The sequence below is a fragment of the Diabrotica undecimpunctata genome, chromosome 2 (assembly GCF_040954645.1).
Source record: "Diabrotica undecimpunctata isolate CICGRU chromosome 2, icDiaUnde3, whole genome shotgun sequence".
In the NCBI taxonomy this organism is placed as follows: domain Eukaryota; kingdom Metazoa; phylum Arthropoda; class Insecta; order Coleoptera; family Chrysomelidae; genus Diabrotica; species Diabrotica undecimpunctata.
In genome coordinates, this window is record NC_092804.1 from 45,579,860 (window position 1) to 45,605,426 (window position 25,567).

Sequence of the window (25,567 nt, forward strand, 5' to 3'; positions counted from 1 at the left end):
AAGTGGAAACCTTTCCAAATTTATATATTGAATTCAATACAAATCATTCTGGGGCAAGTAGAAATAATAAAAAACCATTTCTGAATACATTTGTAATAAAAGTTTTAAAAAATATGGTTATTAGCGAACATATAGTGATTTAGAGAAATAGGAAACGAAATTAAAGCGTGTTGCCTTTTTGTAAGTTGGGAAAAACTTAATGGTTTTGGCAATACAAATTCAATTTGGAACTTAAATGCGACTGATATGTCTGATACGTTAGGAAAATAATATTTTCCGTCATTTTTTATGCATTTTCGAAGACAACTAACTTTAACTTCAGTATCAAAACACTGCAAAATTTTAGCGACATAATAAATATAATTTGAGCCTCCTTTAACTGGAAATTTCATTGATACGAAATCATCGGGCATAGCCTCACGATGTAACTCTTCTTTGATGGGAGGAGTTGGAACCCTTAATATATCAATATCGTCGTCGGAATCTGATCTCATCTCAATGAAAGCTTGATCATCATCACTGCTGTCAGATTGTGTTTCCTTCTTCTTTATCCTTTTCCTTTCCGTTTTATTGGATTTTACGGTATTTTTGTCTTGTTATAGTCAGTGTGTGTTATGATCTCAGCACCAGAACAGATTTTCTTACGCTTTTGCTGGTTTGATGGGGATTGTTTGACATGTTCAAGTAAAATAGATTCAAAGGAATTTATTTCAGGAAGCCTTTTTAATGCATGATTCTGATTATCATTTTGAAGATACTGTTTGTCTTCTATCACAATACTTCTGACCAAGTGTGTTGCTTGGCTGCCACTGGTATTTTCGGACATTTCTTCTTGTTGAGGGGTATCACCAGGGTCATTCCTATTTCTCACTAATGATGCCTCCTTAGAGTTATGATATTGAAATCTTTTGAAAGCCTCAGGTTCAAATTTTTCAACAATAATCACTGTATTACAGAATGGGTAAATACCGGCCTTACTAAAACCACTTCTAATATGGTTTGAACTCAGCTCCTTCCATACTTGTGAAATTATATATGAAAATATAGATTTCGGTAACTTTGTACCGTAATTTCTTCTTTGCCACTTTATAAGAGCTTCATCGTACATTTATTTAAGCTTGAACACAGCCAAATCCATTGGCTGTAGGAGATGGCTAGTATGTGGCAATAGTTTTAAAATAATTATGTCTTCCCTTAAAGCAGTTTCTATAAGGGCTTTTGGTGTGTGCAGAGTGGCCGTCATAGATCAGAACAACGGGTCTCTCTTTAGGAATATTCGGAAGGAACGTATGTTCAATATAATTAGAAAATGTTTCCGTTTCCATCCATCCGTTTATTGTTGCTCCATATGTAATTCCTGGATACTCGTCATCTTTTTTTGCTAGCCATGCATCCCAAAGATTTTTTCCTTTGAAAATAATAAGGGGTGGTAATTTTTCTCCTGTAGCATTGCCACCCATTAAGACAGAAAAGTTTTCTTTGCCAGGACCAGTTGTAACTCGATGAGCGGCTTTTCCTTTTTCACCTACTACTTTTACACGACTAGGATCTAGGCAGAAACTGGTTTCATCTAGATTATAAATCCTCTCGGGGGGCATATTCGAAGTGATTTCTTTCACCAAGTCAAAGTACTCTGCAATTACAAATGGATCTATACTTTTTTTACGGGCCACTTCAACTAATTGTGGCTTCTTTTGACAAAGTCCATATCGGCGCTTGAAACTTAAAAAATAATCATCTCCCGGTATTGAATCTTTAAATGGAGTTTTTATGTTATTTTCTGACACATATTCTCCAATAGCTAACAAAATTTCTTTTTTGAGAGGCCAAAACTCCATTTTGCCATGGTGTTGCCCCGGGGTACCTTACCAAAAATTAATAATTTAAACAGTTATGATGGCAATAAAAATTGGTAGAAAAAAAAGAATAATTTCTTTTACTGACAAATGGACCCTACAATGTGTTAATTGATAAAATAATCGGTCAATTTGGAATGCATTTAGTTAATATTAAGAATGGTAACACAAAGTATTCACTCAATAAATTATTTTTGGCTAGCTATTGTTTAACCATTATACTGAAGTCATTATTATTTCAAGTACTAAAACAGTATTTAAAGTATTTATTTGTTAAATTCTCTTTTTGCACTGACTTTTGAAATACATATTAGTTTCAGTTGAAACAATTTCTAAGAGAAGCTGAAAAGTGATTGCACCTTCAGCTGGCTTTGGAGATGTGGTGTATGCATTTTGTAATTTGTTATGTATTTGATAAATAAAAGTAAAATGAATGTCTCAAGGGGTGTGTATTGTAAATTTTATTTGTTAAAATTTTACGAATCAAACAATTTGTATGAACCAATTGTTGTTTATTTATTATTTTTTTTGGAAAAAATACAAGTGTCACTGAACATTATGTTTATTAATTTTCTCTGTCTCCCTCCCATAATTTCTTCCTTTTAAAAGTAAGAAATTACTTTAATTGATGATTTATGGACTATTTTTATTCATCATAGTTATAGCAAATACAGAGTGTCTAGAAACTCTCCTGACAAACGAAGATTGGAGATTCCTCTGATAATTAAAAAAAAAAAATTAACCCAATTCACCTAGTCCGAAAATGCTTCATAAGGGAGCTAGAGCTCTACGAAGATGGCGCCTTGTAATTAGTTCTTTTTAATAACTCTATAACGCTTTTAGTTAGAAAAACGAAAACTGGTATGATTATTTATTATCCAGAGTTGGATCGATGCCATCAATTGCGGATTTCTAGTACCGGTCATAGGCGTCCGTTTTGGGTAGGTCAACGGTTATTTTAACGCATAAATTTTTTGTTTTTATCTTTTGAGCATTCGTTATAGTAGATTGTTAAATTTTTAGGTATTCTAGTACTAAAAGGTACTCTTATTTTAAGTCAGTAGGATACACGGTTTTCTAGAACAATTGATTTGAAAATTTTTCGTTTTTTCGCTATGAAAGTTAAATTAATAGGTACCTAAACAAAAGAACAAGTATCAAAAGTAGATAGTTACAAAATATGCTCGATGTTGATGACCATTAGTCCCTATGCATATATTTGACCTTTTGCTTGGAGAACACTGAATTCTTGCAAAAATTCCAAAGTTATTTATAAATTAGTTGCAAGCATCTTGTATCATTAGCCAGAGTTGTGCACGATGTTGTATCGGAACGGAATAAACACAATAATCGCAAGGATTAAAATATGGCGACCTTGCTGGTCAAGCAACTGGACAGCCTCTTCCAATCCGGTGGTCTTCGTAGTTATTATGAAGAAAGTCTCGTACATTCCTGTAGTTTGGCAGAATATTTAAAGGCACACCATCTAACGAATTAGGTTAAACATTTTGCATTAAATGTAAGTAATCAGCAGCATTTAAACGAGCAGGCAATTTCACAGGCCTAATAGAAAATCGTTAACTACTCATGTCCAGACGTTTATGCGAAACCTATGCTGATGATTAACCTCTTGAACAAAGTGGGGATTGTCACAAACATACTTACGAGTAATATTGTACTTTATGCACATTAAAATTTCCATTTTTTGTGAACGTAGCTTAGTCGCAAAACAAAATGTATTTGAAAAAATCTTTATTTTGATTTTTCTGATTTTGTAACCATCTAGCGAATTCTTCACGAGCAGGAAAATCTCCTTGTCGTAGTGCTTGTAACAGCATCAGTGCTTTGTAAAATGAAAAGAATATAAATTTTCGTTGTGTAAGATATTTCTTACTGAAGATTTTGAAATTGTGGGATACTTGGCAGATAGTCTTCGAACGCTAATTTCTGGATTTTCCCCAACTTCCATTAAAACAACGTCTTCACTTGCTGCTGTTACATCATCATATCGCCTTGTTACATTATTTGTTGGGATCACTGAACCTGTTTATCTTAATCGTTGATGAAGAGCTGTACATGTTGAGTACGTGAAATCACGATTGGAAAATTTTTCAGGATATTTCCGTTGTGCTGCTCAAGCGTGTTATACATCATTTCGCCATAAACTAAAACATCAGCGTATTTCTCATTAGTAAAAACATTTTTGTTGAATTGAAATTGTTATATTTAAATGCCACAAAGTAAAAAACTAAAAGGTAAACTTCGCGAACTGTCCAAAATTTGACAATGAAAAACGTAGGCTATACTTCTGTTGATAGGTCCTCGCAGTGGTTAATTTCAGTGGGAACGCAAGGGAACGGCGTTCCCTTACCTCCCAAGAGTGCCGGAACGCAAGGGAACGCTTTTAAAACTACAAGTTTTAGTTAAAAAAAATTGTAGGTAGGATCAATATTATGCTATGCTTTGTTTGCGAGTGACTCGTACGTAAGCAGATAGTAAGCGCCCGTACAAGCAGTTGTGACTTGTGAGCTGTGCTGTGATGAGTCTTGCACGGAATCAGGCAGGAGGAAGGTGACGGGCGAGTCATCCTAGTTCGCGGCTGCGCCTCTCAATAACAAAGCAATACCCACCCCACCCCCTTCCTTTCCCCCTCCATTCCTTCACCGCGCCACCGCCCCAGTGATCACAAGTGTGTTGACCATGGACGTATAAATAAATATGGACCGGTCTATTTACATATTTACTTGAAGTCATGAGATATTCACAGTCATAGGGACAAATCCCTAATTTGACGTTGTCATATTATTTTTTTTTTCCGAGTCAATCTTCAAAATAATTTTCGATTTTTAGTATAATTTATTTTTAATCTATAAGTAAAAATATATTATCTACTTAGTATAAACTATTTTTAGATATACTCATTTCGCAACCAAGGAATTAAAAGAAAAAAATTAATTTTTTAATTTATTAAAAGAAAATATATTCTGATAATCTTAACTTTTGTAAAACTTGGCATCATTGGTAATATCAACCAATCCTAGCGATTGGTTGATATCGTCCACGGCCAACTAGTGCAAAAAATATTAATTTAACTTTCATGACGAAAAAACGAAAAATTTTCAAATCGATTTTTGTAGAAAACGGTGTATCCTATCGACTTAGAGTAAAGTACCCTTAGTACTAGAATAATTGAAAATTTTATAATCTAGCATCACAAATGCTTAAAAGGTAAAGACAAAAAAGTTATTCGTTAAATAACCGTTTACCTACCCAAAAGGGACGTCTATGATCGGTACTAGAAATTCTCAATTAATAAAATCGATTCAACTCGGGAGGATAAATAATCGTACCAGTTTTTGTTTTTCTAAGGAGAAGCGTTCTGCAGATATTTAACAAAAACTAATTACAAGGCGTGATCTTTAAAGAGCTCTAGCTCCTTTAGGAAGCATTTTCGGACTAGGCCAATTGGGTTAAATTGTCTTAAAATTAACTGAAGAAGATCTGGTCTTCGTTTGTCAGGAGAGTTTCTGGACACCCTGTATATATTTGGTATAAATCACTTGATAAAGTCATCAACAAAGTGACAAAAATTAAACTCATTTAAAATATACACAGAAGTCCAGCATATTCCAACATACCAGTTTGCATTTAAGGAAAAATCATAACCATCCATCCTCTTTCAATAGTACATCTCATGTATAGGCAGCAAAATTACAAGGACTGAAGACTGCCAAAGTTTTTTTGGATATCAAGAAAACTTTTAACTACGTTTGGCATAAAGGAATATTATTCAAACTTCATAGGTTGAACTGCTCCCCTACCATTAATTGTTGATGATTTTCTTAAAAGCCGTAGGTGTATAGTCAAAATGAATGGCACATATTCCCAATGATTTTCAATGGAACAAGGAGTTCCACAGGGTTCGCCGGTGTCTCCTCTATTGTATAATCTTTACTGCAGTGACATGCTAAAATGAACTAACCAATAGTAATTTTTTACAATTTGTGGATGACACGGCAGTTGATATCTTTTGGTAAAAGCCGAAAACGAAAATTTGAATCTATCTGATAACAAGAGAAGTAATGTGTCATTGGACAGACTATGATCAAAAAGAAAGCGAAAAGTGACAGAAAAGGTTAAGATAGGAAGTAAACGAGTTAGAAATGAGAACGAATGGATTGACAAAAACGTCAAAAGAGAACTTATTAGCGGTCTGGAACATAAGAACCACAAAGATAGGTTTATATCTGCAAAGAAGTTGAAGGTTCCTTGTAAGGATAGTAGCAGATAATAGAATATTAAATTTTGAAACAAGACAAGTAATACTAAGACGAATTTTGGAAACTTGGAGATCATACCAGGCAGTGAGATTTTCATTCTCAAGCAAGAACTCAAAACGCATGTACTTAGAAGAGGGCTTAAACATATCTGTAATGCACCGAATGTACGTGGAATATGCAAAACTCAAAAAATTTTATGCCGTCGCTACAGTTAGACACTACAGGGATACTCTAAACTCACAATTCAACATTGCATTTTTCAAACCTAAGAAAGATCAGTGTTCAGTATGTAATATTGTTTACATTTCAAACAATTGTTTTTTCTGTTTTGCGTATTTTAGTTAGTTGATATGGACCGTATTTCAAGAAATCTGAGCAGAGATGAATGTGTTCAGGCAATTACTTTAGCTGATGTAGGGTTAGATTATCGTGGCATAGGATTAATGTTAAGAAATCAATGTATCTCATACTACAATATCACTAGTCATTCAACGTTTTCGAGAAATAAACGACCATATGAGACGGCGTGGACAAGGAAGAGGAAGACTCACAACACCACGACAAGATCAGTCGTGCCACAAGAGAACGTTTTCTCACAATGAGACATTTACAAATACAAGTGGCAAATGTTCATAATGTTCAAATTAGTAGAAACACTATACAAAGGCGTCTGCTGAACAATATCTGCATATAAGGAGACTATTCAGAGCTCCAGTTTTAAACGTAAATCACCGTAGAAGTAGATTACAATTTGCCAGAGAGCACCTTGACTGGAATGTTGATGACTGAGAGCACGTGTTGTTCACTGATGAATCGAGATATTGCTTATATAGCTCAGAAAGACGTGTGAGAGTTATTCGACGGCTAAGAGAACGCTACGCACAGTGCAATATACGACTCATTACTTTATTCAATGGAGGATCTGTAATGGTTTGGGGAGGAATATCTCCCACAGCGCGAACGGACCTTGTTGCTTTACGAAGAGGTTGCTTAACAAGTGAAAGGTATATTACAGACATTTTGTTTAACCATGTAGTTCCCTTTGCTCCTTACATAGGAAATAATTTTCTTTTAATGCATAATAACGCTCGACCACACGTTGCACGTGTGGTCCGTAATTAGTTGGACGAGGTTGGAAAACAAACCATGAACTGGAAACCTTGCAGACCTGATCTCAATCCCATAAAGAATTTTTGGGATATTATTGATCGCCAACTCAGGAGCCGATAACCCCCACCTGTCTCTCTTGACGACATAGAAGTTATGGTGAGAGAAGTTCGGGATGCAATTGATCAATACCAAATCCGCCGCTTGATTTTAAGTATGCCTCATCGCTATGAAGAAGTAATTAGATTTAGAGGTGGAAATATTAAAGATTATTTAGATTATGTTTTCTTAGGCTTTATTTGTATTAAATGTCAATAAAGTATGTATGTAAATGTTAATAAAAACTGCTTGCATTTGAAGTTCTGTATAATCTTTGACGATGGAGATATCGAGATAATTTTTTTACAAAAATCTTGGGAAAGGATGAATTTATCTTAAAATATTAATACCAAGTGGCGCTTCTTTTTAATAAATTCCACAGTGTGTTGCAAAATACGATGAAAAACACAACTTTATTTTTACATCCACGTTGTCCGTGTCCATCTGTTGTCATTATATAGGGCTACGTGACCTGCCCAGCGCCATTTCATTTTTGTAATTTCTTCCACAATATCCCTAATCTTCGTGATACGTCTTATCTCGGTGTTTCTAATCTTGTCTCTCAGTGATATTCCAAGCATGATTCGTTCCATTGCTCTTTGCGTTGTTTCTAATTTTTTAGCAGCTTTTTGGTAAGGGCTACTGTCTCCAAGCCATAGCTACAAACTGGTAGTATGCATGTGTTATACACCTTTTTCTTTAAGTTTACAGGAATGGAGGAATTTTTCAAGATATATGCTAGTTTGCCGAAAGCGCCCCATGCCAGTTGTGTTCTTCTTTTCATTTCAGCATCTTGATTTGGTTTTCCTAGTTTGATGACATGACCTAGATATACATAATGTTCAACATTTTCTATGGTATGATTTTGTATTGTTATATTTGTCTGGTCTCGGCTCAGTATTTTTTTTTACTGTAGTTCATTTTTAAGCCTACTGCTCCTGAAACTGTATTTAATTGTTGTAACATACCATTTAGTTCTTGGATATTATCGGCTATTAAAATTATGGTTTAAGTATAATCCGTCGACGTTGATGCCCTTGTTGTTCCATTCTAGTTTCTTAAAAATGTCTTCTAGAGCAAGGGTAACGTTGTAGTCTTATGGGATTAGTTTTTGTGCTTTCGTTCAGCTTTATTTGCATGGTGGCATTTTCATATATGTTTTTAATTATGTTAGTGTATCTTGAATCTATACGTACATTTGCTAGAGGTTCAAGCAATGCCCATAATTCGATGGAATCGAATGCTTTATGGAAATCGACGAACGCCATATGAATTGGAACATTATACTTGGTGTATTTTTCTATCAGTGTTTTTACGGTGTGAAAATGGTCTATTATACTAAAATGTTTTCTGAATCCAGCCTGCTCGATAGGTTGATAGAAATATTGGTCGGTAATTCTCGATTCAATTAATAGTAATTAATTTTTGACAACATTTTTATTTTGTTCATTTATTTTTTAAATAAAATACGCTGATCATGATGTATGTGCATGTTTGTTATATCAAATTAAAGCTCATTTTTTTTCTTAGTATGATGATATAAGTTTGCTTGAGAAAAAATGGTCGACAACTAGGGTGCCAGCTGACAGTTCGTCGCAGCGCCGTACTGTAACTCGACATCTGATCAGATAAATTAATGGAGCTTTTACCTGAATTGTAATCAATTACCACTTTCGGTTTTTGAATATTATTTTCCCGACTTTGAAGGTGGACCATTTCAGCGTTGTGGGAGATGGATAAAACCAAAACATCTTTTTTGCCACTTGAGGACACATATTCCTCTTTCATTTTTTTTTGGCAATTACTTCACCTTTTTTAAGCTTTTTTATTTATTACTTCGGCTGGATTACCCTTGCGATTATTTCGCAAAGTTCCGAGACAACGGGTGTTGTTATCCCAAAGTATGTGCGCTAATTGACGGCTTGTATACCAGTTATCAGATACACAAATTCTACCAAACCCTAAAAGACCTCGCGACAATTTTAGCACTGCACTGGTAGATGCTGCTAATTTATCTTGCTTCTCTTTGCTTGCAACTTGCACTTAGGTTCCACGTATAACCATTCTGAGTACATAATTTAAATATTTTAATGCCATATTTATGGCACTTGTATGATTATACTGTTTGAAGAGTAAACGTCCCTGAAGCGGTATTATGGTTTCATCGATGCAAAATGTTTTCGCTGGTGTAAATATTTTTTGATAGTTGCTTATGATTTGGTCTATAAGGGGTTGTACATTATACAGTCGGTCTCCTTCTGGGCACTTAGAGTTATCTGAGAAGTGCCACATTTTCAGAAGTAGCTCAAATCGGTTGCGGCTCATAATATTAGGAGCAACATTATTTTTGAACATCTACTTCGTTGACGAATAATCCCGAGTGGAAATCATTCGCACTATTCCCATGTAGCCCAGTAAACCTAGAAAATGTGCAATTTCCTTTCGTCGCGTCATCGGACACCTCGATGAATATGGTGTCCGCTCGTTTTGAACCTCTCCGGTGGGCTATCGCGGACACCGGTGTCCATACGTAGTTCGCGTCGGGCCAAAGCGGACACCGGTGACCGCTCTATTTTTTTTTTAAAACTGTTAACAACAAATGGTTGAAATGATGGGGATTCGATTTGAATGCGGATTAAATGTTAAAATTTTGTTTAACATTGCTTTGGTCCAGGGGAACATTTTGGTGAAAAATCCTTGGCGCTTAACCTTTGAAAAGGCAGTTTGTTGTTAGTTAACCAATCTTTTAGTTAACCAGTTTTGGTTGAAGACATGTTTGGTGCTTTCTCTAACAACATGCTACAGTATGGAGCATTATCCATTAAGTATAATTAGGGATGGTTCAGACAAACTTTTTAATAGTTAATTTTCAAACCACCATAAAAAATTGCCCAATTCATTTCCCCATGGTAGTCCATTAAAACCGATTTAAAGGAATATATAGCCTCTGCATTCCCAATGAAGGCATTTTTATTTCCAGCATGCAGAATAATGTATCTAGGATACATTACAGTATCTAGGAATTTTATTTCAACACCTTCACTTTTTCAAAATGAGTAAACATATTACCTTTTTCCATCAGTTTTAATAGATTTTACACTTCTTTTACTCTTACCTTGCCTGAGCACATATAGATCTATTCCATCAGCCTTGGATTATTTTTTAGCCATTTAAAACCAATGTTTTTCAGTACAATACTGAGTGACATACGACAACCACAAACAGTTCTTTTTCCTTTAATTAAGTCCAAAAAGAGGCCAAGTCACATGTTCTTCTAAACAGAATTAAATTTGATATCGTGTTAACAAATCTGTTTAACTTAATACACTTTATGATATCTAACGAAAAGTATACTTACTTCGTTCATGCATACAGTAAATTGTATTACGAATTGCGTTTGTATTTATTATTTCAGTATTGACAACTTTCTTAGGCCTAGTACGTTTTTTGGGTGGTGATTATTTTTGGTGGTGGTGAGTATTAGTTTTTACGGCTTGAGAGAGAACTCACAGTTAAAATATGTCAATTTTAAGCTTCTTTACAACTTTTTAACTTCTTATGTGACATTTAGGAATTAAATCACACTAATTTTGTTTAGAAAAGAACAGAGTTTAATTAATCGTAAATAATAATCGTAAATAAACAAATCTGAAGTGTCAATACCGCAACTGTTATAAATACGTGTTACCAATTTATGTAAAAATGCCACCTTCGTTCGATTGCAATTAAAGTGTTATCCGGACAAGGGTGCTTTACAAAAACGCTTTATAATAGACTTATACGAACTAAATGAAACAAGTTATGGATAATAAATGGAGAATAATAATAAATGCCTCCTAAACACAACTAATAATATTTATTAGTTGTGTTTAGGATGCATTTATTATAGCCAGCTATTTAAGAGGCCATAGAATCCAAATTACCCTCTTATTATAAACATATGTAAAAATATTATTAGACTCTCCCAATATGCCAATTATTTGGGAATTGCATCGAGTTAGAATCTATGGAGACGCTATGAGCACATTAACGTGTGTATTAAAAACGGCGTCAGTAGGAGTGGCTAACGATCATGCCAATATTTCGGTGGGATCAAGGCCGGACTCAATAATATTAAAACTACTCTACAAATATGACTATCATAGTTAATCAGAAAATTTAATCATAATCTACAAAAGTGCAATATATTTTTAATAAATTATGATTTATTTATCCCGCAGTAAACACTAAAAACACGACATATTATACATAAGGATAAATTAATACACTCAAATAACAAGTTGTATCTGAAATAGATAATACTATAGATAATATTTTAACGGGTATAATGAATATACGGTATGAAATAAAAGAAATACGTTCGTTTTACAACTTATATATCTGATAACTACAAATTAACTGACACTTAAAAATTTAGTTCAATTAACAAAGTTAGAAAAGTTATCAAAAAAACAAAATTGAATATCTGCCAAATATCACAATAGAAATACTGTGTAGAAATAAAAATAATTATATTGCAGTAGTTAATAAGACATTTTAAGATGTTTAGGATGAAGATATTTGAGTGTTCTCAAGAATAGTACGATCTACCTTACTTATAAGATTTTTATGAATACTATTAATTTATTCTCTGAAGTACCGGATATTACTTTGTTTACATATTTGTATACTAACATCAGAAACGTTATTCCTGAAGATTTTTTATTAACATTGCTTCTGCTACTGCAACTACGTTGAGAACAAGAAACCATTATTATGCACTATCACACATACATATATCACAATATATTATTGCAGTTTTTATAAAAGTCGGTTCGCTATTCCCAGTCCGAACTATCTAGTGAATTTAGTAATTATTTTTTTGCGAAGTTAGTTACTTTTTGACAGACTAGAAATGGCTGGAAGTTACTATACAACCAAACACACGTACTCACAGCCACTATTAATAGTAAATAAACTAAATAGTAAATAAAATGGAACTTTACGAATTACCGACAATCAATATTTATTTATTTGCACCATATAATAAATAGTATTGTTAAATTATAACAACTGAAATATATTTTTTAAATATATACTACCCAAAATTTTATGGGTTTAGTATACACTTCCACTATTTATAATAATTCTTCTTTTTTCAATGAAAGAAGTCTGTAATAAAAGGTTATTTAAGCTGTTAATACTGTGAGTTAGAAACTTTTGTGTTGTAGGTTTCCAGCTATGAATCTGTCAAAATATGCCCGAGTTGAGCGAATGGGCCTTACCTACCGCCTTCTCGTGACGCTAGTTCCGTTACGCTCGCCTCAGCATTTTACTGTAGAGAAAAAAATTAATACTACGCCAATACAGAAGCTTCGATTTAAAAATAAATTTTATTTATTAAAGTATGGTTTCGTTTTAACCATATTTAATTAATAAATTCAATATTATTTTATTTGTGTCATCTATACTTATGACTGAACCAATTCAGAATTATCTTTTAATTGGTATTGATGTTGATGTATGTATTTTATGTATTTTATATTATATATACATATCCTCTGCGTAGTATGACATCTGGAAAGTAATATATAAACTTAAAGTTAATTTAGTTCTGTACTGGTTTAGCCATACTTGTATAAATGTCACAGCTATAATAATAAATTGATGACATAGGTAAATATTCTGTAAAGTAAAATTAGAATCCGTAAAATAGTTTCGAAACACAATTCAGACAACTGCCTTAATCTGAGCCTTCTATAAATTGCAAGGCATAGCCAGACGTTGATAAAGATGTTAATAGAGACATGGAGAATCTAAAATTTGCATTCCACGACATGTCTCCTCAACTAAGCAGAAATCGTTAGCGGATTGGTTTCTTGTACGTTTACAGAGTAGATCCGAATAAAATTTATAGAAGGCTCAGATTAAGGCAGTTATCTGAATTGAAGAAGAAGACGCATTTCCTGGCTTCAAAATTTACGAAAGTGGTATAACACGACTACCACTGAACTGTTCCGCGCTGCAATAAATAAAGTAAAGATAGCTGTGATGATCGCCAACATCCGGAACGGATAGGCACTTTAAGAAGAAGAAGATCTGAATTGTGTTTCGAAACTATTTTACGGATTTAATATCAGATGTCGCTATTGCGTCCGTTTCGAAGCCATTTTATTGTTGCTTCTTAAGACAGGAAAGATCTATTTTTCACGTTGAGAACGCCTATGAATAACTGTTCTGATGAGCTTTATTAAAGCGAAATACGTATAAACAGATACATAGACGATTTGTACGTGAAATGGAATCTTTACTGTCTTTTTCATTTAAAATTAGAATATAAATAATTTAAAATACAACGCTAATATAGTATTTGTTTATAAGTAACATTTCTTTTTGAAACGTTTTATATGTAGAAAATTTCTTACAATATAATAAAAAATTATATTCATAGTCCCGGTGATTGAATTCGGATATTCAATCAACGATAGTTGGTACATAAAAAATGGGTGCTGTGTACTCCGATAATATTTATGCCAGTTCCTAGCAACTACGCGCTACGCAATTAGTAAAACTTTAAGTGCGACATACTGTTACTCAAATTTTTGAAAATGAACTTAACGCTCTCGCCAAATCTTAAACTGTCAAAAACGCTCCCACCAAAACTTTAACTGTCATTTTTGCGAATAAAATATTAATATTTATTCTAAAATTCCAAACGCCACAATTATTTTTTAAATAACGCTATATGACTTTTACTTAAATTTTATTTCGTGTGATCACAAGGACAGGCATGTGAATGATTTCGGCATTTTGCTATCTGCGGATGAGCGGTCGAACCATCTCCTCAGGTCTTTCAGCCACGAGTTCTGGCGTCTTCCTACTGATCTTTTGCCCTGTACTTTTCCTTCCAGTATAACTTGAAGTAATTCGTATCTTTCGCCTCTCAACACATGACCCAAATATTGTATTTTCATCTCTTTGATTACTCTTAGTAATTCTTTTTGTTTACACTGGCGACGAAGTACCTCAACATTAGTAACTCTTTGTACACATGGAATTCTCAACATTCGTCTATATATATACATCTCAAAGGCATCTATTCCTTTTTCTATTTCAGAGTCCATTGTCCAACTTTCATAGCCATACAGTAAGACAGAAAAAAACGTAACATCTGATCATTAGGATTCTAAGCTACAGACTAAGGTCTGATCTTGTAAAAAATGTTTTCATGCTCATAAATGCTTTCCTTGCTTGTTCGATTCTTGACATTTTGCTATAAATATGTTTTATTATGCGTAGTTGATTAACTTAGCACAAAAATTCCTATTTTTGACATTATTATTACTAACTATTATTTACTGACAAAAACAAAAATAATCGTATATAATGGAAGTGTATACTTATTCATTAATTTCTATTATAGACTTTCCATTTATAAATATTAATCTAAAGAAGACTATAAAATTTCAAAAATCAACATCTAAAGCTTTTTCTTAACCGATTCACTTTGATTTGTTAATAAATTGCATGAAAATATATTTTTTTAATTTTAAAATACATGGTTATGTACGAGCACGGATTATATCATAGACATATAATACAATTAGACTGGGCGCTACAATACAGACCCGTTCCCCCAGTGCGACAGAGAAAACCGACACAAAGCAATCTCTGCATCTCTTTCTAATGGACCAGGTTTGAAAGGGCCAGTATTGCAACACTCAGTCTATTTGTATTATGTGTCTATGGATTACATTACCTAGGTATTATATTAACTTAGAGCCAGTTCCAGTCGAAGTCAAAATTTGACGAACGTAGCCAAAAAATAATTACTATATTTACTGGACAGTTCGGACTGGGATCAGTAAACCGAGTATAGCTAACACCAACAGTGAGTATAACAAAAAAAAATAGCAAGAATTAAACAAACAAGAAACATTTAAACGATAAAACTGAACATTTTTAAGCATTAAGGTATTTTTCACTAGATTAGACCTTAGTCTAAATCTCAGAACTTAAATGCTCAGATGCTACGATGTAGAGGCCTTTGAAATGTATATATACCGGGGGATACTTACGGATTCAAGAGATCACAAACGACGAAGTTTTACAGCACCTAAGTAAAAGGTCAATAGAAAGTTGTCAGAATTTAGGACCTAAACAGGTGGTTTGACCGCTCATCTGCATAAATGTGTCATATTGCAGTTTTCAAAACTGCAATTTCCATTTGGATCACCTACTCGGAAAGAGACAGCGTAATAAGGAGCCCCCAGTCAATAAAAGCCATATAATTTGCTCTATCCTCCTATGTGCCATCTCTGTTGAGGTTAGCCACCAATATGGGAAATTTATCTTTATCTTGGGCTGGGTGTATTAGGTTTTTCCTTTGGTGTTCATCCAATCTCTTATATTTCTCGGTACGATTTCTTCTATCGACCTATATTTCTCCTTTTCTTTCAAAATTAGTTGTAGCTGTCGTACTCAGTGTGGCGCATGATATAACCGAGGTAAGCAGTCTGAACTCATTGTGACTGGGTATTTTCCTTATAACTTCTGCATTGGTCATTCTACTAGCGCAGAAAATCAATACCAGATTGAAGTAACTTCGTTTAATGAATAATCTGATGGATAAAAGGAAGTACGAAAAGGACTAGATTCAGGTACCACTTATGATTGAATACCTATTTTTGTATAGGAAATGAAGTAATAGAAAAAATACTTTCAAATCATCTTTATTTATTGTTTTAACACCTTATACATATGTAACTTACATTTAGAATAATTTAATTTATTAACAGTAAGAGGTAAATGTAATCCTACATCTTACATAATGGGAAAATAGACATAATTTTATGGTATATTTACAGGTATGTACACATATAACATTCAACTTATATAAGTATTTTGGGTAAATTGTAACTAACCGTGCCCGCCTTTGCGAACTTTGACAAACAGTACAAGTCCTTCTGAGATATACATATCTGTCAAAACAATTTGAAAATCATCAGCGGGCAGAGCTAATACTTTTTTGACACATAAATTTTTTGCAAGTTGTGCTGTTTAAATGAATTGCCAAGTACAGTTCGGCTACTGAATAGTGCGCATGCGTTGACATTTAGAGGACAATAGGTAAATCAATCAAGTGGTAGATATACCATTCTGCACAGTTAGAATATTTTAAAAACTAGGTAGTTTCGACATAAAGAATAAAATGTTAAGATCTGAGGGTTATGAGAATAGATCGACGAATGAAGCCAATAAGGGAAAATTATCAGTCATAGGCTGTATATCCCAATTAAAAAAAGATAAAAATAAAATATAAAAACTTCTTGTGAAATTGATCAAATAACAAAATTGTGCGTTTGACATAAAACTTATTGATAAATAATATAAGTTTTATTATAAAAAAAAATAAGTCTTTATATTTTAAAAGGCGTAAAATGTTAAAATAGAAATACGGCTAATTATGGTGTCTTAATGATCACGTTAAGACAACACGGAGAAAAAACTTGATATTCAAAGAAATTAGTTTTGTTTTAGCGATTACTTTTTCTAACATTTATATTTCAAATAAAACGAAATTTTAGAAATCATTATGTAATTGTAGCAGATTTTTGTTTGAAGTTTATAGGAACCAGCGCAGCGCCTCAAGTTGCTGATAAACCAGTTAAATATATATGGCTACAAAGAAGGTAAACGTATTTTTTAATCTTAGATATCTTCATATTAATTTATGGGAGAGCTAGCTATTCGTAGTTTGTAAAAATGCCTCATACAGAATCATAACCTAAATGTCGGGAATCATATTTTCTTATATGATACCTACTTGTTGATTTGCCCACTATCTTTATATGGAATCTAAATAGCTAAAAATCGATGTCATGCCATAATACCTATCGAATATTTTATATTTAGAAGTCTTGATAGGTGGAATCACAGCCGAAACACTATACAACGTTAGTAAAAACGTTGTTAGCAGGCTGCTTGACTAGAAAAACCTGGTCATACCTAACCTGTATATGTCGTACAGCCGTTTTTAATACATCTTACCAATAATTTAGCCGTTATTTAAAATTTTTACAGAATTATAATCGTTTATAGATATTAGTGAATGAAAAATGGAATTGAATGTCGTGTATTGCTTAAATGGAATGGATATTGATATCTCAGAATCTCATAACCCTGTAGACTCACTTGCATAAGCAGTGAACAATAATGTTTTCCTCAAGAGCATATTAGTATTTAAAGCACTCAATAAGCATTGTTTAGGTTCCGACTCCGACTGATTTAATCTCAAACCTGAAACAAAATAATCCTCACAAAATGAGAACTTGTTGACTTTTTCCTGAAAAATGAAGATCTAGTTTCGCTGTTTTAATAATACAATATATGATGTATATATACAGAAAAAACTGTATATTTTTAGAATAGTTGCGTTAGGTGACGTATTATTACTATTACTGCTCAGATGTCTTCAGGGTCATAAGATATAAAATACTTTTTCTAACTACCTACTTGCCTAATTTTTTCAAAAATGTAAAATATTTATTACAAAATCAGTTCGGTATTTATTTGGACTCTACTCTAGAAATCTTTCTATCAGTATTTTGGCTAAGGGTCATTCTAATTTCAAATATTTGGCACATTTGTAGAATATTAAATTTAAATGCCAATCATGTCATGCTAAAGCCACTAACAGATGCTTATAATAAATAAACTATAATATATATATTTGAAATAATAGAGTAATATTATTACCTTCAAAAATTAGAATAAAGTTTCGTAAAATAAATGTAAATAAAATCAATGAAGATGAAAAAAAAAAAGAAAAAAAATGTACGTTTCTTAAAAACAAAGTAAATAATATCAACAGTAATGGAGAAGGTCCTAATATGAGCCCTGTGGTTAATATGGGTAGCCATTAAAAATTGGACGTAACAGGTAGCACCATCTTTTAAAAATAGGCTCAAGTTAAGAATGCGAAGAGTTGGTTAATTTACCGAGCTCCCGAATTTGTTTTCTAACTAGTTGTATGTCAGAGCAAGGTTGTTGTATTCTAAAGATTTCTGGTATTTATTCACGGTAAGTTGTAATTATCGGATTTGTTTCGATTTTGTTGTATTTGATAAAAATATTTATTCAAGCGTGATATGTTACGATTACCTTTTAGAATACTATATGCATCTCGGCTCAATGCTATATCTCAGTCCTATACACAATCCTATAAAAAATTGTCATCATATTGTGGTCACGTAGAATGTGGCTAATATAGGCTCCTATTGGTTGCAAATGTGAGCATCTACGGGTTACAAATATGGGCCGTATTTGGACCAGTAAACTATGTTTCGATTAATCACCAGTTGCGTCTTTTTTTCCAGGTCAGCCATGCCTTGAAGCAAACCCAAATATCAGATAAAAAACAAGAAAAAATGGAGGCCTGAAGACATGCAAAAAGCTATGGAGGTTGTTAGCAATAAAATAATGGGTTTGAAAAATGTCAGTAAAAGTTTCAACGTATCAAGATCTTTACGAAGATTCCTGAAAATTCAGAAGACTCAAGGCTCAAATATAGAGGAAATAATTTCAATTTCACGTGAAAGAAAAACAGTATTAGGAAAATAGATCAAAGTATAGTCGGTTCAGTACATTTCAGCAATAAAAGCTGCATATTTTGGTCTAACACAAAAAACCATTCGCAGAGTGGCCTACACATTAGCTAGAAAAAATGCATTGACTCATCAATTTAAAAATAATATTGCAAGAAGAAGCTGACTGGCGCTTTCTTAAGACCCCATAATACTTTCCTATCACTTCGAAGATTCACTGCAACTTCTTTTTTAAGAGTTCTGGGATTCAACAAAACAAATTTAAAGGAGTTTTTTAACAACTTGGAAACCGAATATAAGAACATAATTTTTCTTCGTATAAAGTTATGAATGAAACTCAATATGAATGAAACTAGATTGTTAATTATTGTCCAGAGCAAAATTGCACAAGTTATAAAAAGAAAAGGAAAACGACAAACTGCATCAATAACATCTACTGAACGTGGTTGCCTTGTAACTTTAATTATAGCAATGAGTGCTGGTGATCAATTTGTTCTGCCTATGTTGATTTTTCCCTGAAGCAATCGAAATGACCACTTACTGCATGACGCTCCACCTGGGTCAATATATGCGGTTCACCCAAGTGATTGGTTATAAGAGAACTTGTTTACAGAATGGATGAAACATTTTATAAATTTTGTGAAACCAATAAAAGAGTCCCCAGTTCTTCTAGTACTTGATGGCCATTATAGCTACACGTACAATTTGGAAGTGATTGATTTGGCTAGTTAAAAATTTGTTTCTACAATCTCCCTAGCTCCTCATTCCACACATAACTTTCAATCTCTTAATAAAACCTGTATGGGCAGGATCAAGACGTACTACAACAAGGAAATAAGAAATTTGATTCGTGTACATCAACGCGCTTTTACACAATTTAACTTATCCGAATTGTCAGGAAAGGAAAGGACACAGTCGGGGAGAATTGTCATAAATGGATTTAGGGTAACGATAGTCTATTCTTTGACCATAACATTTTTTTCTGACGCAGTCATCATAGACGAAAAATATGAAACCGAAAAAACGTGTAACATGATATCACTAAACGTTATTGTACCCAAAAATAAAGTGGATTTAGGAAGCCCCAATTCAGAAATCCAAAAACCAACCAACCAACCAACCAACCAACATCGTTCCCGAAAGGAGCAGCTAGTTCTCTACCTGCCCACAACCTCCTTGCTCCAAATTTATTGACAAAGAGTCCATTGAATCATCGAAATCATACTCCAGGGAGAGTTCTCCTTTGTGTCACCATTTTGACATATCCCCTAAACCAATCTTTAAGAAACCTCCACTCATGAAGGAAAATGTTCCAAATCACAAATAATTACCTCCTCTCCCCACAAAACTAACTTACAAGATTCTCTCTCTAAAACTCCAAGCAAAAGACGTAACGTAAAAAAGAAAAGCACTTGGAAATTCATTAAACGAGGGTTCAAAATTGCCGAAAAAATTCCAGAAGAAATCAAAAATATCCGAAAACGGCAGTGAAGGTAGTTCCGCAGCATCTGAACAATTTTTTCCAGTAGATGATGTTGATCTAGAGAGAGTCGGGCAAGACACAATAGACGACTAAGATGCAGAATGCATATTTTGTGAGGGGCGATTTCAAGCAGACAGAAAGGGAGAACTTTGGATTTAATGGCTTATGTGTAACTTGTGAGCACATGAACTATGTTCAGGAGCTGAGAAAGACACTTACGTTTGCGATTTTTGGAAATAATTTATTTATTGCTGTTTTACTAATTAAGTTACTAAACTATGTTGTCTTTGGTTTAAATAAATCATTTTTGTTTAATTTTTCTAAGGGTTCCATATTTTTAACAAACCAAGCAATTTTAAAATTTGCCCCAAATTTTGTAAATTATATTTACTATATGTTTTTTCTAATTTTTTTTTACATAAATATCTGTTCAGTATTATTAATAAATGTTAAATCTAAGTATATCTGCAAATTCATATAACTATCATGAAAGAGAGAAAAATATTTGAAAAAAATAAAATGGGGGCTTATATTAGGACCTTCTCTTTTATAGTTTTTAAATACTTTATCACTATAAAAAGTACTCACGTTGCTTTGGATGTTTGTTTACGTATTGTTTATTTGTTTACGTATACCTTTTGGTGTACTTATTGAAACATTAGGATTATTGTTCGTCTGATCATCATCATCATCATCATCATCATCATCATCATCATTATCATCATCATCATCATCATCAATATATCATCTGATATATTAAGAGTTGTAGTCATCTTACTTATTACTTTCGGTAAGGGTTATAGAATGGTACCTAATAGATTTATTTTTCTGCATTTATTTGGGTTATTTTATCGCGTTTTCCAAAGAGAAGAATTAATGCAGATTCTCGATTTCTTCGATATTCTTGATAATTTTAATATCTTGTTAAATATAATTGTTGTATACGCTGTGGTTCACGATTTTTTAAAAGTTTGTTTGCCATTCTAACTTTCCTCGGGGTCTCTCTATTTTTCAGTTATATTAGATCTTCTTTTAGTCTGCTTTATGTTGCTTACATGGATTCGTTTTGTATTATCTGTGGTATTTCAAGTGTATCTATTGTTTGTCCTCTTACAAATCCACATCTCTTACCGTTATTCGTAAAAATCATATCCCTTTCTAGCGAGAATTTTAAAGAATTGTTCTGTTTTTTTTTTCTTTCCACTGAATGTTTCCTGTATTTTTTTCAAAAATTTCTTTTTTGTCTGTTTCCGTTAATTTTTCTTTTTCTAAGAAAATCTTTTGCTGCAATTTTTACCTAGAGAAACCAAAACTTTTATAAATTTAGCTCTACAAACGATATGGAGCAGAATAAATGAACAAAATATAAAATAGAAAAACAGGATTTTAACAAATTTAAGGAAAAGATACCTTCAAAAGGAAATAGAACCGTAATTACCGAAAATTAGTTAGAAAATTGGCAATAAAAGTAAAATATAATATGTATTATGAAAAATATAATATTATTTATTTTATAAACAATTGTTAGGGTAAGAATTATAGCTTTGTTTAGTCGACTGGATATTTTCCATATATTTTTAAATATTGGCTAAATCTTATAGACCAAGAACTATCGATTGACATTAATGACAATTTTGATGACCTATAACTAATTTTATGAAAAGATATTAATTAAGTTAGTAATATTAAGTAATGGGTCAACTCAATCAATAGCTCTTATCGAGTTTGGAATATTTCTATAAACGTGAACTTACAAATTAGGACCAATAACTTATTCTTTTGTTAATCTTATAAAAATTGTACCTATTCACCGCCCAAATATCTTACCAGCAATTATGAAAAATTAAAAACCATAACTGGTATGGTCCTAATCGAAGAACGTTTCTGTCGGAAAAGACGTTTTTTTATGAAGTATTTGTTGAGACCTAACTCGCTCCTAACGTTACATCGACCATTTTTTAAATAAAAGCAAGCTTTATATGCAATTAAGAGATGTCATAACATGTCTCTCTATGAGCTTTTGCTTAATTAAAACAACTCCAGGTCACGACATTTTGATAATGTTAGTAATATGATAGTTTAAAATATAATAAACTGTTTAAAAAGTAAAAAAATGTTATGTGCCCTGGGTTTATCGATTTGTTTAACATATATGCCATTTTTGGTTACTAGATATTAGTTGTGCTTTCAAATACTTGTACTGCAGTTGTACTGCTATGGGGAACATTCAAATTTATGACTAAAACCTGAAAGAAGGATTTGTTTAAATAAAGCAGATTTAGGGTACTGCATTGAGCTGATCACAAAGCTGAGTTAGCGAAATTTACCACTCCTGCTTGAGGGAGAAGGCATTCGTATGAAGCGGTTATTCGTCAAAAGTTCTTTGTCTAAGATAATATCAATTAAAACCAGAATGAATTAAGGGCCAATGGATTTTCTGAGAAAACCTTGACGATGGCTAAATTCCAGCGAAGATGACATTGGTTATCACCAATGAAGGTTGTGTTAATTTTCTGAATTTATTTTATCTTTTTTTCTGTATTGTCATGATCAGCGTTTATATTAGCGTTAATCTAACTAGAAGGTTGCTGATTATTATTCTAGATACGTTTGGTTTCTTCTTCTTATTATTTTTGTCAAGATAATCATTAAGCATCCTATTAATATGATCATTCCATGATTTTTCACTTAATCACTGACTGTTTTCCTTAATCCCATACATAGCATTGTTTATTATTACCGGATATCAATATTAGAAAGCGTAACGCTCTCATGAACATATCTATTGCATATAGTAGAAACGGCGAACGCAGGACGTAGTACATTTATTTATATTAAATATACTACTGACTGCGCCAATTCGTTTTTAGTATATCCAACTTATTGTTATTATATACTTTTAATAACCAAAAATGTCAGAAGTTATACTTTAATAAGTACTTCGAATTCTCACATTTCTCTAAACTTTACCTAGATCGTTTGTCTTTATAAGAAAAAACGGAGAAGGCTTAGGGGGGACGTAAAAAATTGAGCAACATCTATTAATTAGCTACGTTAATGACAATTAAATATTACATTGTTGACATTGTAAATATTTTATAAAAACAACTTTTTTTAAAGTTCAATTATCATAAGATATATTTTTCGCATAAATGCCACTCAATACTTCTGGAAGTGTCAGTGTGGATAGTTTTGAATTTATTTGTGTTACTTTTTCTGCCATATGTATTTTAGTTTTTGATAAATAAACTATAGCCACTGCTATCGGTTATACGATCCTTGTAAAAAAATCATGAATACAAGAGTAAAGATACAGTATAAATTAAAGAGTATATGAAAAAATAAAATACCCAGCTCTAGATGGAATAATGCCGCATCCTGCAGCAGTTTCCAAAGCTACAATTGCCATTTAGAAGATGGAATAAGCAGAAAAATATACATATAATATATTGCTACACACATACAACAAAGTAAATCCCAGCTCCAGGGGACATGAGATTCCCGGAGTAAGGTGTTTTCATGTCCCAGCATCAAAGAGATCACGAAGTGCAGATTCTCATGTTCAACCTGAACGATTTTGACATCCTTCATTTGACACCGATCACCACAGCACGTACCTCTTCCTGCGCCGATCACGGTATGATACTTTGTTAAGAATATCACCCATGATCCGCTTCTCAGCTTCTCTTCCTCCCAGCTGGTACATAAAATACCAATAATGGAGCGGTAACTATTTTAAAAACATGAGATAGCTCGTAAAAGTAAATAATTTTAAAGCAATATTACAATACATTGGCAGAGGTGAAATACAACTAAAGTACAAACTACAGAGATGTAAAAAATAGTGTCTTATAGAACTACCTATCTACATGAAACGATTTTGACATTCAAACCAATCCACACCTGCACTTAAGTTTGATTAAACTAAAAACTATAATATTTCCTAAAATTGTCAAATTTTTTGTAAAGGCAAAAAGTAAAACTATATATTATGTGTGTCCAATTTTACTTCTTAATGCCATCGGCTTATAAAATTAGATATACATTTTAAATCGTCATATTTGTTACGTCATGTTTTCGATCTAAAACGATAGAAAATAATAAAAATTACTCTCTTGGCAGTTTCAAAACTTAAAATTGTAGTACAATAATTTTTAGAAGTTTGTGTCATAATCCGATCTTCTTCTTCCATTGTAGCCGCTGTGGCTACTTCCTGGATTACCGTAGTAGGCATTGTAGTAGTAACCGTTCCATTCGGATCGCCAACTGTCGTATAGATTTGACATACTGTTGTCGTGGATGGATCCACTGGATCGCTGAAGAAGAAAGTAGAAAAATATATTTGTAACATTTTAAAGATTTTACTATGGTTTAAAATGTATGTAGCAGTATGTGTGTTATGCTTAGTATATCTAAGTCATAATACTAAGTCACAACGAAAATAATGTAACTGTATTAACTTGTGTGTATCAAACCACAACATAAACATCAAATAATTATATATTAGAGAATAAAATATCCGCTTCAACGAAAGTGCATTTCAGTAAAACAAAAACTTCCTAACACAGGTTTTAATAAAACAAAAAGATGGTACATTAGGCGGTACAGTAGACTAGCGCGAAGCTTCATACTGTGTTTTCTGTATTTTTAAAATTTAAATATTTTTAATTTTTTTTTATAGCCCTTTTTCTATCCGAATTGTCGAATAAAGGCCTCTCCCATTTCTCGCCATTCATCCCTGTTGTGTGCTAGGCGTTTCCACATTGGTCCTGCGACTCTTTTGATATCGTCGCTCCAGCGCATTTGAGGTCTTCCTCTTGGTCTCTTCGCATCGTACGGTCGCCAGTTTCCGACTTCTTTGTTCCATCTACCATCTTCGAGACGTTCGTTGTGTCCATGGTAATTTTTAAAATTACCATGACCGATACTTTTAATGGCATAAATGAGCTTATTGCTAGCCCAGATGGAGTGCCCAATTTTTTATTAAAAAGTGTGTCTGTACCCCTGTAATGCCGTTTCTTATATTGTTTAATAAATCTCTGGAAACCTCTGTTTCCTTCCTCATGAAAAGAAAGTTCCTATATTTAAAAATGGTCAGAAATACACCATTGAAAATTATCGTAGCATTTGTATACAATCTCCAATCCCTAAGCTCTT

General features: G+C 32.8%; 1 protein-coding gene across 1 annotated transcript in view; it reads right to left on the reverse strand.

Moving 5' to 3' along the window:
- Positions 1 to 16,037: 16,037 nt before the first annotated feature.
- Positions 16,038 to 25,567, reverse strand: part of LOC140433666 (uncharacterized) — an 86,818-nt gene continuing 77,288 nt past the window's right edge. The window contains exon 14 of the mRNA XM_072521646.1: positions 16,038 to 24,726. Within this exon, the coding sequence (XP_072377747.1) occupies positions 24,565 to 24,726 (162 nt within the window). The 3' untranslated portion in view covers positions 16,038 to 24,564. The remainder of the gene's footprint in view (positions 24,727 to 25,567) is intronic.